Raw genomic sequence first — 13,189 nt, 5'->3', positions numbered from 1 at the left:
GGTGTTGTCTGATACAGTATCACTCCCACTGTGGGTGTGTCTGATACAGTATCACTCCCACTGTGGGTCTGTCTGATACAGTATCACTCCCACTGTGCGTGTGTCTGATAGTGTCCTCTGAGACCAGCCCATTTAAACAGGTGTGTCACAGGTCTGACAGCAGGGCTAATGCGAAGGGGTGCAAGAACAGCGGCTCACCTTCCAGGTGACCCGGATGCTCTGGGAGGTCATCGGCTGCAGAGTGACGTCCAGCGGAGGCCCGTCGGGTGCTGTAAGGTAGGAGACAGGTATCGGGGGCGTCAGTCAGTCCCCGTGAGAGCAGCGCTGATCCCGTGACATCTGTCAGCTCATCCTGTCTCACACTTTGGTTCAGTTTGCTTGACTCGGCCTTACTGATAACAAAAAAATCGCCTAGAACAAATCTTACCAGAAGCGGAAATTTAAGATTAAAAACGTAACCTTTGGGAGGCCGGTTTCAGGTATCTTGTTCTGCTTTGAGGCAGGCTTGTGTGAAAGGGACTAAGAACCACATTTTTCTTACAACAAGAGGGTCCTCGTTCTGGCTCTAGTCCATGATGGATCTGATGATTTATGGATCAAGGGGCAGCGACTGCTGTGAAATTCATGGTTTGCCACCTAAAAAGACGCCTGGCAGTGATCAATAAGGTGTTGTGCTTTTCCATGTTTAAACGGTGCAGGAATAGAACAGCTCTCCAACATGTTCATCACTGCTACACTGCGCCAATGTAAATTAAACACTAAGTCCCTAAATACAAATCGTTAAATCGATGCTCTGAGACCCTTCTATGTTAATTCTACAAAGATGTCATTTGCCAACGACCACGTTTACCGCTCGTATGCGTCAGCAACTGCCAAATCAATAAAAGGCGATTTTGTTTTCATGTTTCCGATAATATTGCTCACGTCCGCTGCTGATTCGGTAACAGACTTGAAAAGAAGGGCTGTGTGCAGCTGGCGCAGGTTCTTGTGAAAAGACAACATCGAAATACAATACATGTGGTCCTGGCCAAGTCAAGCCTGAAAGCTCATTCGGAAGAAACCTGCAAATACAAACCAGAGCACAGAGGCAAGAGCTACGTGGAAGCGCATCATCAGCTCACCTGTCTCACGCTTTCGTTCACCTGCCTCACTGATACAAGAAATCTGTCCAGGACAATCTTTCCAGAACCAAACATTTAAGATGCAAAATTCACCTTTAGGAGGCCCGTCTCTACACAAAGGGCGGTGGGAGTGTGGCACAAGCTATTGAGTCATGCCATGGAGACTAATATGATTGGCTGGATGTGATCCTCCAATCAGAACAGCGGGTGCCTCTTTACCCAAATAGTGGTAAGAGCCTGGAACAAGCTGCCCAGTCATGCTGTTGAAGCAGGTACGCTGGTTTCTTCCACAAAATGGCTTCATGAGAGATCCTTCAATCAGGACAGGAGGCGCTACTTTACGCAGAGGGTAGTGGGAGAAGGGAACAAGCCTACTTGCCACGTCGTTGAAGCCGATACCCTGGTTTCGTAAGAAGTGGCTGGATGAGATCCTGGGATTAGTGTACCAACGACCGAGCGGGCGGACAGGAGGGGGGGGTGCCACCTACCTGCCTCCTCGGTGCTGATGGTCAGCTCCTTGCTGGCCTCGCTGCGGCCGATCTTGTTGAAGGAGTACATGCGGATGCTGTAGACCCGCGCCGGGTGCAGCTCCACGATGTTGGCCTGGTTGATGGTGGGGGAGATGTTCCGGGTGGCGTGCTTGAAGTCCCACGAGTCTGCGGGAGAGAGAGAGGCGGCCCAATGAGTCGGGGTGGGAGGCCCCCTGGGACATGCGGAGGGCGGAGGAAGACCAGGGCAGGGGACAGGGTCAGGAAGAGGAGGCGGGCATGAGCGAGACAAGGAAGCGCCTTGCACTCCCTTCCTGCATCAGGCGAGCTACAGTGCAAACGACGGGCTCTGATTCTTTGGATGCTGCATACTGAATTAAAGATGGTGTGGTTACTGCTTGCGTTCCTCCACAACTGCCAGGTCCTTCCTGCGACAGGACTGGCTGGAGCCCTGAACTCTACTGGGCCACTGTCTCTGCCCCAATGTGCTCAGGGCAGTGTTGACACAGCCCCAGTGTGCTCAGGGCAGTGCTGACATAGCCCCAGTGAGCTCAGGGCAGTGTTAACACAGCCCCAATGTGCTCAGGGCAGTGCTGACACAGCCCCAATGTGCTCAGGGCAGTGTTGACACAGCCCCAGTGTGCTCAGGGCAATGCTGACATAGCCCCAGTGTGCTCAGGGCACTGTTAACACAGCCCCAGTATGCTCAGGGCAGTGTTAACACAGCCCCAATGTGCTCAGAGCAGTGTTAAGCCCCAGTGTGTTCACTGCAGCGTTAACACAGCCCCAGTGTGCTCAGGGCAGTGTTAACACAGCCCAAATGTGCTCAGGGCAGTGCTGACAGCCCCAGTGTGCTCAGGGCAGTGTTAAGCCCCAGTGTGTTCACTGCAGTGTTAACACAGCCCCAATTTGCTTCAGGGCAGTGCTGACAGCCCCAGTGTGCTCAGGGCAGTGTTGACACAGCCCTAGTGTGACAGCGCAGGGCAGTGCTGACACAGCCCCAGTGTGGCAGCGCAGGGCAGTGTGAGGACCGCTGTCCCGCTGTACCTGACTTGTTCTTGTACTCGATGTCGAAGCTGGTGATGATGCTGTTGCCGTCGAAGCGTTGGGTCCAGCGCAGGTTCATGCTGCGGGCCTTCACCTCCTTCACCTCCAGCTCGGGGGGGTCGGGGGGCTCTGGGAGGGAGAGCACTCACTCAGCACTGGACACACCTGGACAACACTCACCCACCAGTGTCGCTGATAAGTCATTTGCAGTTTTGGTTGACAAAACGTGCCTTTTGGGTCGATGGGAAATAACTTATTGTAAGCTGATTATTTCAGAGTGACATCAGTATTGTCTCCAGACAAACTACAACATCAATCCCTAAATTACTGCTTTATAGTCATAATAATACTGAGTTCCTCTCTATTGTATTTTATTCTCTTCCTAACTGCCACCCAGCAAATGAGAAAGTATACTAACGCTGGGGAAAAAACAGCACCTCCAAAAGGAAATAATTCTAACACAAAGGGTCTTCTCTGTGGTCACAGGAGTAACAAAGAGGACACAGGCTCGTACATCTCCAAACAGCTGTGTAAGGTAACAGGCTCCATGTGACAGTAAGAGATTCGGCTGTTCACAAGAGCACAAACCCAAAAGCAGTAAGAAGAGAATAAATTCTAAATGGAAAGGTTGTTAAAGCACAGGTCTGTGGCTCAACTATTTTTTTGTCAGATTAAAAAACTCAAATGCCCAGTTGATTTCCTGAAAAAGACTGAATTTGATTGTCCAGGTCCTGTTTTTCATGTGGCCTTTCATGTGTCCTGGGGTGGTGGTCAGGGGTACTGTCCAGTGTCTGTGCTGGGCTGGTGGTCAGGGGTACTGTCAGTGTCTGTGGTGGGCTGGTGGTCAGGGGTACTGTCCAGTGTCTGTGCTGGGCTGGTGGTCAGGGGTACTGTCAGTGTCTGTGCTGGGCTGGTGGTCAGGGGTATTGTCCAGCGTCTGTGCTGGGCTGGTGGTCAGGGATACTGTCAGTGTCTGTGGTGGGCTGGTGGTCAGGGGTATTGTCCAGTGTCTATGCTGGGCTGGTGGTCAGGGGTTTTGTCCAGTGTCTGTGCTGGGCTGGTGGTCAGGGGTCAGTGGTCAGTGGTCAGTGGTCAATGATACCTTGCACAGTGAGCTGGATGAGGCCACGGCTTTCGCCATAGGAATTGATTGCATGGCAGGAGAAGAAGACCGAGTCACTGCGGTCTGCTGGAATCAGCTGGAGGAGACAGAGCAGGAATCACAGTTAGAAAAAGCAGAACACCTTTTACAGTACAGTAGCGTCACACTGAGGCACACTGCCCTGAACTGTGCTGTACTGTCACATTACAATACATATGTACAATATGTACAATACAGAAACAGTGACAGTCTTTACTGTACAATACAATATAGACACAGAGGCATGTTGTACTGTACAATACAATACAGTGACACGCTGTACTGTGCAATATAATACAGACACAGTGACACTGTACAGTATAATACAGACAATGAGATACGCTGTACTGTACAATATAGACACTGACACTGTACAATACAGACACAGAGACATGCTTTACTATACAATACAATACAGACAGAGACACACTGTACTGTACAATATAGACACTGACACTGTACAATACAGACACAGAGACACGCTATACTATACAATACAGTGACACACTGTACTGTACAATATAGATACTGACACTGTACAATACAGACACAGAGACACGCTATACTATACAATACAATACAGACAGTGACACACTGTACTGTACACTCCAGACACAGTACAATACAATCCAGACCAAGAGACACAATGTACTGTACAATACAGACAGAGACACACTGTACTGCACAATCCAGACAGAGACACGCTGTACTGTACCCTACAGACACAGCTGACCTTCAGTGTGGAGACGACCTCTTCAGCGTTGTCCTTGGTGGTGATGGAGTAGCGGGTGTTGCGGTCGGTGTCGATGACAGTGTCGCCCTTCTCCCAGCGGATGATGATGGGCCGCTCGCCCCTCGCCATGCACTCCAGCTCCTTCTGCTGGCCCTTGATGGCGATGGTGGTGTTGGGGTGAGAGGTGATCATGGCGGGGACTGTCGGGGGGGACGAAGAAGACACAGTTTGCGTTAGGGCGCAAAACACAAGAGGACGGCGTCCCATCAAACTTGCGAACGCTCGGTTCTTGGAGATGGCGGTCTGGAGGTCAGCCAATCGGGGTCTGGAAGGCACATGAGCTAGTGATGAGACAGAGGCATCACCATACGAAAGGGTACGAGAGATAGAGAGGGCCATCGGGCCCACTGGTGCTCATGATCCAAAGATCTCCTCCGGCGGGCCAGTGCGCTCCACACACCAACAACTCTCTGTGTAAACTGTACAACAGTGTGTACTCAGCCGTAAAAACACTTCTCCCATCATTTCCACTGGCGTCCTGTCACTTGTGCTTCCCTGAAATTCGGAAGAGTTTCCGCCGACGCTTTTAAGGATTTGGAATGCTTGAATCTGGCGCCAATCCTCCCCAGTTGATACCTTCCAGTGCCAGTGAAAAGTATGTGGAAACTGCGTGAAAACCTACGGGTTTTCTTTACACACCGAGTTGCGGGAGCATGGAACAAGTGAGCCAGGTCAATGAGCCAGACATTTTTCCAGAAAGAGCTGGATGCGATCCTGCGATCAATCAACAAATAAACTACCAAACGGGCTGGAGGGACTGACTAGCCTCCCGTGGTTTGTCACTGGCTTGTCTTCATGTGTGTAAGAAAACATGCATCTGTTGCAAAGCCCATGTAGCGGAAAATGTGCTAAGTTGCTAATTTGGCTCCTGTTTTGGCCATTCACCCTCCGCTCTCTCTCCCTCACTCTCGTAAATCACTTCCCCTCTCTGCCAGGTAAACGAGACAGCCCCCCAGCCTCCTCCTCCCTCTCTCCCTCTCGCTCATCGATCCATGTGGGGGTTCCGCTCTTTTGTTTTCATCATTTATTCATCTCGCTCTCTCCCTCAGGTCTCCCGCGTGCGGAGAAGAGACAATTCAGAGAGGCAGAGGAGAGGAACGCTTCAATCAATAAGACTAACACAGGCTAACATTCCTCTCCTCGCCAGAGAGAGAGAGAGATGGGGAGAGGGGAGAGGGGTGAAGAAACAGTGAGAATCCAGGTGAACTGGAGATGGACACTCAGGAATTTAGCGAAATGAGCAAACAGTAGTAGCAGGGAGGGGAGAAAGGGCGAGAGTAAATGGACAAAGGAGAAATGGACTGAGACAGGAGTAGCTGTGTTGTCTCTTCTTTCTTATTCACACTGCTGTGCTCCATTTTCTAATTGCTTCTTCAAGCACAGGGTCACTGGAGCCTATCCCAGCAAGCCATGGGCGCAAGGCAGGGTGCAGCCAGGACCCAGTCCATCGCAGACACACACACGCAGGGATCGACGAGGTCACCTGTGTCTGTCTGAAACAGGGCTGCACTTCGCCTCTTTTGGAGGAAGAACAGATTTTTGTGACAGTAGCGCACAGTCATCTCCTTTAATTCACAAGCTGTCTGCGACCAAAATGAGACACGGGCAGGTCCTGTAATAATCAGTCCTGATCCCCAGAGACCTCAAACTCTGCCACGTTTCTGCTTCAGAACACATTTCTAATGAACGTTTTTCAGTTTTCAAATTCCAAGCCATAGATATTTCATCTTTTGGACAAATTCTGAATTATTTTGTTCAGGAGCATAAGAGTTGTTTCAAAGAAGATAAAAAGAGAATAAGGTCCATCTTTTTCATTTTTAACAACCATATCCAGTAGAGGGGTGTGAGGGAGCTGGAGTCTATCCCAGAAAGCAAGAGGTGCAAGGCAGGATACACCCTGGATGGGATGCTAGTCCATCCCAGGGCACCCAGACACAGAAGAAGGGGTGGAGGGAGGGTTCGAAAAGGAAGCACACAAGCAAATCAGCAAGGAGAGCGATATTTACACATAGGGAGGTGGAAGTGGATGAGATCAGGGTGTGACCTCCTCTTGAACTTCTGTTTAAAACTCCATAATGTACACAGTACAGTGTCAGGAACTGATCGCGTGTTCCTACGTCTCCATCACGCGTCCAGATATTTCCCCAAAGCCGATTTACTACTCTATCCCCAAACGTAATTATTTAGAACATTTCAATAAACAACTTTAAATGGTAGAACATCAATATCGGTCTTATTGTTCCAGGCGCTGAATTAAATGAATGGGCAACACTGAGAATTACCTGTGGTACCATGATGCAGTGCGGTCGGTCACGCTGACTTGTTTTCAGCTGAGTCTACTGCTGAATGAGTCTAAAAGCACGCGCAGTACCCCTACAGCAGTCCTCCCTCTCTGTCTCTCTGTCAGGACGCGTGAACCTTCCTGCTGTATGAATATCGTGTTTTTCTGCGTGCGACGAGGGCTTTACACAACCAGCGTTGCTCATCGGATCGGGTGCCATTGCATCAAAAAAGCGCACGCCTGAGCGATCTCCAGCTGGCTGGACGAGGAAGCTTTATTATTTCGCTGTGTTTCTGACGACCGTGCACGCCCGAGAGTGTCAGGCAGAGTCACTGGAGACAAGGTCTTTTACAGTGTAAAGGGAAAGGTCTCTCAGCCTCACTGAATCAAGGCCCCCTCGTTCCTAAACCCTGTAACACAACACAAGGGAGGCAACCTTCTCCATGCAGAGTGTGTGTGATGGGTGGGAGGGCGTGTGTGCTGCAAGAAAACTCCCGTGCACTGAAGTGTGAGAGTGGGATGTTGTGCATTGTTCAGTAAGTGGATATATTTGTATGTGTGTGTGACGTGCATGTAGCTATGGACTGCGTAAAGAAGTACAGTAGGCTTGCGTTGTACGCAGCAGCACGTACCCAGAGTGTATTTCCAAAATCAGGACACCCCCTTAGGTCTTCCTATTCCCCTCCCTTAAACAGGTAACATCAATCATAAGTGTATACGTATGTGTGGGTCGTTTAAAGTACTATGAAAACAGTAATACAGCAAATAGAGTACTGTACACAATACAGAACAGATCAAATGAAATGATCTGTTTTGTGTTGCCGGTGTGGGAAGAGCGCAGGGCGCTTCGGGGTGCGGAGGAGTGTGTGTGTGCAGAGAACCGGCTCAGATTACAGGACGAGAGGGAGCAGGCTGTGTGGGGGACTGAGGTGGAGTGAATACATGCGGATGTGTGGGAGTGGGGCGTGTGAGTGCATGTGGGAGAGTGAGAGTGAGGAGGAGTGTGAAAGTGTGATGTGAGGGAGTGAGATGGAGTGAGTGTGATGTGTGTGTGTGGGAGAGTGAAGGAGTGTTTCAGAGCGTGTGGGAGAGTGAATTTGTGTTTCAGAGCGTGTGGGAGAGTGAATTTGTGTTTCAGAGCGTGCGGGAGAGTGAATTTGTGTTTCAGAGCGTGCGGGAGAGTGAATTTGTGTTTCAGAGCGTGCGGGAGAGTGAATTTGTGTTTCAGGGCGTGCGGGAGAGTGAAAGAGTGTTTCAGAGCGTGTGGGAGAGTGAAGGAGTGTTTCAGACCGTGTGGGAGAGTGAAGGAGTGTTTCAGAGCGTGCGGGAGAGTGAATTTGTGTTTCAGAGCGTGCGGGAGAGTGAATTTGTGTTTCAGAGCGTGCGGGAGAGTAAATTTATGTTTCAGAGTGTCTTGTAAGGGAGAATTGTACTTTAGGTGATGGACTGTGCAATATTAATACAAACACTGGATGTAGACTCAGTCTTGATGGCCATGAAAACAACTGTTGGCGATATGAGACTATAGTGGGAAGACTGAGCGCTGGAAGCCCTGTCCGCGGTGGGGGGGTGGCGATGGTACTCACTCTTGACCGTGAGGAACATGCTCTTGCTGATGTCTGTGCCCACTCCATTGCTGGCCTGGCACAGGTAGTAGCCGATGTCTTCCTCCAGCACGTGGCGAATGAGCAGGGAGCCGTTGGCCAGGATCTGGATCCGGCCCGTCAGGGGAACAGGGTGGTACTGCTGAGGATTCCCACTGCCTGCAGGAGCGGGAGAGGGGAAGGGGGGGTGAGAGGGAGGCCCGGGTCCAGATACGCAACGGACACGCGACAGAGGAGGGAGACGGGAACAGAACAATGGGCAGTGAGAGGCAAGGTAGTGGGGGAAAGAAGAGAGAGACGCAAAGGCATTGGAAAAGCAAGGACAGAGGGATAAAAACCCGTTCAGATGAGCTAAGCAATGAGTCAGAAAGTGTGGAAGGGATGGCGTGTAGGTGGGGAGCTCAGGGGCATGGGAGTCGAAAAGCGAGTGAGCCAGTGGAGGGGGACCAGGAGGGTCACCTTTGGCGTGTTTCCACATGACTTCGGGAGGAGGGTAGCCGTCCACAGAGCAGTTCAGGACACCAGCTTTGCCATAGATCCCATCTTGGTTGTTGGGCTGCACTACAAACCGGGGTGGCACTGCAGAGACACCACAAGGCACAGAGGGAGAGAGTGAGAGACTGGCACCCTCCCTACCCATTCCACTCCCTTTCTTGTTCCAGTTTCCTGGTCTTCTCCATCTGTCTCCTTGCCCTTACTACACCCATTCTTGTCCCCACTGCTCAAGCTGGTTCCTGGCTCTCCTGACCACACACCAAACGATGGCAGGTCCCCCACAATCCCTCTCCCCACACTGACAGACGGCAGGTCCCCCACAATCCCTCTCCCCACACTGACAGACGGCAGGTCCCCCACAATCCCTCTTCCTACACTGAGAGCCGGCAGGTCCCCCCCAATCCCTCTCCCTACACTAACAGACGGCAGGTCCCCCACAATCCCTCTTCCTACACTGAGAGCCGGCAGGTCCCCCACAATCCCTCTCCCCACACTGAGAGCCGACAGGTCCCCCACAGTCCCTCTCCCACCACTGAGAGCCGACAGGTCCCCCACAGTCCCTCTCCCCACACTGAGACACGGCAGGTCCCCCACAATCCCTCTCCCCACACTGACAGACGGCAGGTCCCCCACAATCCCTCTCCCTACACTGAGAGCCGACAGGTCCCCCACAATCCCTCTCCCTACACTGAGACACGGCAGGTCCCACACAATCCCTCTCCCCACACTGAGAGCCGACAGGTCCCCCACAATCCCTCTCCCTACACTGAGACACGGCAGGTCCCACACAATCCCTCTCCCCACACTGAGAGCCGACAGGTCCCCCACAGTCCCTCTCCCACCACTGAGAGCCGACAGGTCCCCCACAGTCCCTCTCCCCACACTGAGACACGGCAGGTCCCCCACAATCCCTCTCCCCACACTGACAGACGGCAGGTCCCCCACAATCCCTCTCCCTACACTGAGAGCCGACAGGTCCCCCACAATCCCTCTCCCTACACTGAGACACGGCAGGTCCCACACAATCCCTCTCCCTACACTGAGAGCCGATAGGTCCCCCACAATCCCTCTCCCCACACTGAGAGCCGACAGGTCCCCCACAGTCCCTCCCCCCACACTGAGAGCCGACAGGTCCCCCACAGTCCCTCTCCCCACACTGAGAGCCGACAGGTCCCCCACAGTCCCTCTCCCTCGGCTCCGCTCACCTCGCACTATGAGCTGTCTCTCGCGGCTGACCGTCGCCGCGTCGTTGCTGGCGATGCAGGTGTAGTTGCCGTTGTGCTTGAGCGACACGCTGGAGATCTGCAGGGAGCTCATGAACTCCTTGGTCTCGATGGTGACCCCCGAGCCCGACATGATGACCTGGCCGTCTTTGCGCCAGGTGATGCGGATGGGCATGTCGCCCGAGGAGACCACACAGGGGATGTACAGCAGCTGGCCGATCGAGGCGGGGGGGAACTCGAAGGGCTGGATCAGGGGAGGCACTGCAAGGCAGAGGAGGAGGAGATACGGAGGAAGGCGGGGTGTGGGGATCAGAGCAGGAAAGGGGGGTGCCAGAAGGAAGTGGAGGGGGAGGGGGGGAGAGACAGAAGGCGAGCTCTTAATCAAGTTTTACTGTTGCGTGGAATTACTCCCCATGCCATTCTCACTTCATATGGTTTCACACATGTTTAATAATCCATGAATGTCATTTAACACCAACATGTGACCAACGAATGGAGACACGTCCACAATACTCTATAATGCAGGATATCTTGTCACGGAAAATCGGAAATGGATCAAGCTGCTGTGCAAGGGGAGCCCCACGGTCCTGAGCTCCCAATAAATCAGCCAGTCACAGATAACGGGCTGCGCTCCTCTGTGCACGCTGGGCCATAGTCTGGCCCATTCATAACTCTCTTAATTAGAGGTAGCTGGCAGGGGGACCTGCCGTGTCTCTGGCAGCTGAAATACTGGCATTTCCATGAACACGGCGTAGCACAACACAGACAGCAGGGAGGCTTGACAGGGGTTTGAGCGCCCAGTGAAGACATTGGGGGAATTTTATGTGGGGCTTTGCTGTAAATCATCTAATTAAAGAAGATCTGTGACAAGACCAGGCCAGGGCATGACGCTATACCTCACACCAGACCTGGAGACAAGCACGCAAGCACAGCCACTGCAACAGACCGATCTGCACACACTCACACATCCCGACACACCGCACGACCAGGTCAACAATCTTCGACTACACATTTTGGTCTTTTCTTGGCGCAGAATCTGAATGAGGTGGATGTGGCAGGGTCCTGAGGCTGGGGTTGATCTAGGGTAGTGCACACACACACACACTGGGGGGGTTTCTGATTGCTAACAGGCCAGGCCAAGGAACAGCTGTGACGGCTGGGGCGCTGTCTTTCCCGTGCAGCTCTGCCCTCTCCGGACAGATGACCACAGCAGTGCACGCATGGACAGCTGAAGGATGTCAGCCCCTGGCAGATGTCTCACTACCCAACCAGTGTCACTGGTACCACCCCCGCCAACGAGTGTGCCACACTGCACCCATTCCAGTCCACAGGTCTTCAGAGGGCAACTGGGGAGGTGACGGGAGGCGCCGTACCTTTGGGGTACAGCCGGGGAGGTGACGGGAGGCGCCGTGCCTTTGGGGTACGGGCGGGGAGCTGACAGTGACGGGGGGTGCTCTATTTTGGGCGGCTGGGGAGGTGACGGTGACGGGGGGTGCTGTACCTTTGGGTGGCTGGAGAAGTGATGGGAGGCGCTGTACCTCTGGGGTACGGCCGGGGAGGTGACGGTGATGGGGGGTGCTGTACCTTTGGGGTACGGCTGGGGAGGTGAAAGTGACAGGGGGTGCTGTACCTTTGGGGTACAGCCGGGGAGGTGACGGTGACGGGGGGTGCTGTACCTTTGGGTGGCTGGGGAGGTGACGGGAGGCGCTGTACCTTTGACGGTGACATGGACACTCTGGCTGATGGAGAGCTGAGGCTGGATGAGGACGCTGCAGAGGTACTCCCCCTCGTCCATTCCCTTCTGCACATCCATCAGCTTGAGCGTGCCGTTGTCGTACACCATCTGCCGGTGATTGTCGGGCAAGAGTAGCGAATCCTTGTACCACTTGATGGAGTAGTAGGGGTAGCCAATCACGCGGCAGTTGATGAAGGTATCCCTCCCGGCCACCGCCGTGATGTTGCGCATCGCTCGGATGCTGGGCGGACCTGCAGAGAGAGAGAGGGAGGGGGCAGAGAGAGACAGAGAGGGAGAGGGAGAGTTAGAGGAGGGGAGAGAGGACAGCAGTAGGTGGAGGGACAGTGAAGAGAGGAAAAGCAGAGGAGGGTGGAAGGAAGAGAGTGGGAAGAGGGATGAGGAAGGTTGGGCAAAGAGGCAGAGCGAAGCAGGGAGAAGGACGTTAGGATGCCCTGGCGCCTAGCCGCCTGCTCAGGCTGTGATTGCAAAGGGTTGTGGGTATGGTACCGAGTGTATGGTACCTGCTAGTGGACTGATCAGCTTCCCTGGGCGTGCCCGAGTACAGACAGCTGATCCATGCTGATAGCATCTGTCTGGTAGCACAAGTCCCCAGTTTTGACACCTTCGACCAGATCCTTAATGAGGACATATCAGAACTTGAACAGCACTGCAACACATGGCAACCCCAACCAAGCCCCACGAAGAAACAGTCTCCTCTCCTCTATTCCACCTCCACAGTGCAGAACCATTCAGATGAACAATAGGAAATTACAGCACCACCCTACTCCAACCAACCTTGGAGTGACCCTAGACAGGACGCTGATCTTCTGGGAGCACTTAAAGACAAAAGCAGCCAAAACAAGGAACGATCTGATCTCCAAACTGGCAGGTACAACCTGGAGCGCTGCATCACACGCCCAACCCACAACCTGCCAGCACCAACAAGCACCTCATCACACGCCCAACCCAACAACCTGCCAGCTTTCACCTGCCAAGACAGGTCCACTCGAAACTGCTCTAGGACTGGTCATGGTCCAGGTATAGCCAGCCTCTGCAGATGGGGAACCAGTGCAGCCATATTCAATGCTGTGGGATGAAGCAGACTATACAGCCCCTCCTTGCTGCCCAATTCACAGACTCAGTGGGGAACCACGCACCATCAACACAGCCAGAGCTATCGCTGGGCTCGGGGAGTTTGCACTGGCTAAATACTTGTAAATATCTCAGCTCAGTTGAAAAGAGCGCGGTCAGGGTGTCTCCT

General features: G+C 53.1%; 1 protein-coding gene across 3 annotated transcripts in view; it reads right to left on the bottom strand.

Moving 5' to 3' along the window:
• dscaml1 (Down syndrome cell adhesion molecule like 1) overlaps positions 1 to 13,189 on the bottom strand; it is a 153,145-nt gene that overhangs the window by 33,234 nt on the left and 106,722 nt on the right. For all 3 annotated transcript variants that reach the window (XM_069182418.1, XM_069182419.1, XM_069182420.1), the window contains exons 8-16: positions 11,907 to 12,179; positions 10,176 to 10,454; positions 8,935 to 9,054; positions 8,458 to 8,634; positions 4,531 to 4,730; positions 3,759 to 3,855; positions 2,657 to 2,785; positions 1,610 to 1,777; positions 199 to 269 (exon numbers count right to left, since the gene is read on the bottom strand). In XM_069182418.1, coding sequence (XP_069038519.1) covers positions 199 to 269; positions 1,610 to 1,777; positions 2,657 to 2,785; positions 3,759 to 3,855; positions 4,531 to 4,730; positions 8,458 to 8,634; positions 8,935 to 9,054; positions 10,176 to 10,454; positions 11,907 to 12,179 — 1,514 coding nt within the window. The remainder of the gene's footprint in view (positions 1 to 198; positions 270 to 1,609; positions 1,778 to 2,656; positions 2,786 to 3,758; positions 3,856 to 4,530; positions 4,731 to 8,457; positions 8,635 to 8,934; positions 9,055 to 10,175; positions 10,455 to 11,906; positions 12,180 to 13,189) is intronic.

The sequence above is a fragment of the Lepisosteus oculatus genome, chromosome 23 (assembly GCF_040954835.1).
Source record: "Lepisosteus oculatus isolate fLepOcu1 chromosome 23, fLepOcu1.hap2, whole genome shotgun sequence".
Classification (NCBI taxonomy): Eukaryota; Metazoa; Chordata; class Actinopteri; order Semionotiformes; family Lepisosteidae; genus Lepisosteus; species Lepisosteus oculatus.
The sequence above is the reverse complement of the archived record's forward strand: the minus strand, read 5'-3'. Positions and strand labels throughout refer to the sequence as shown.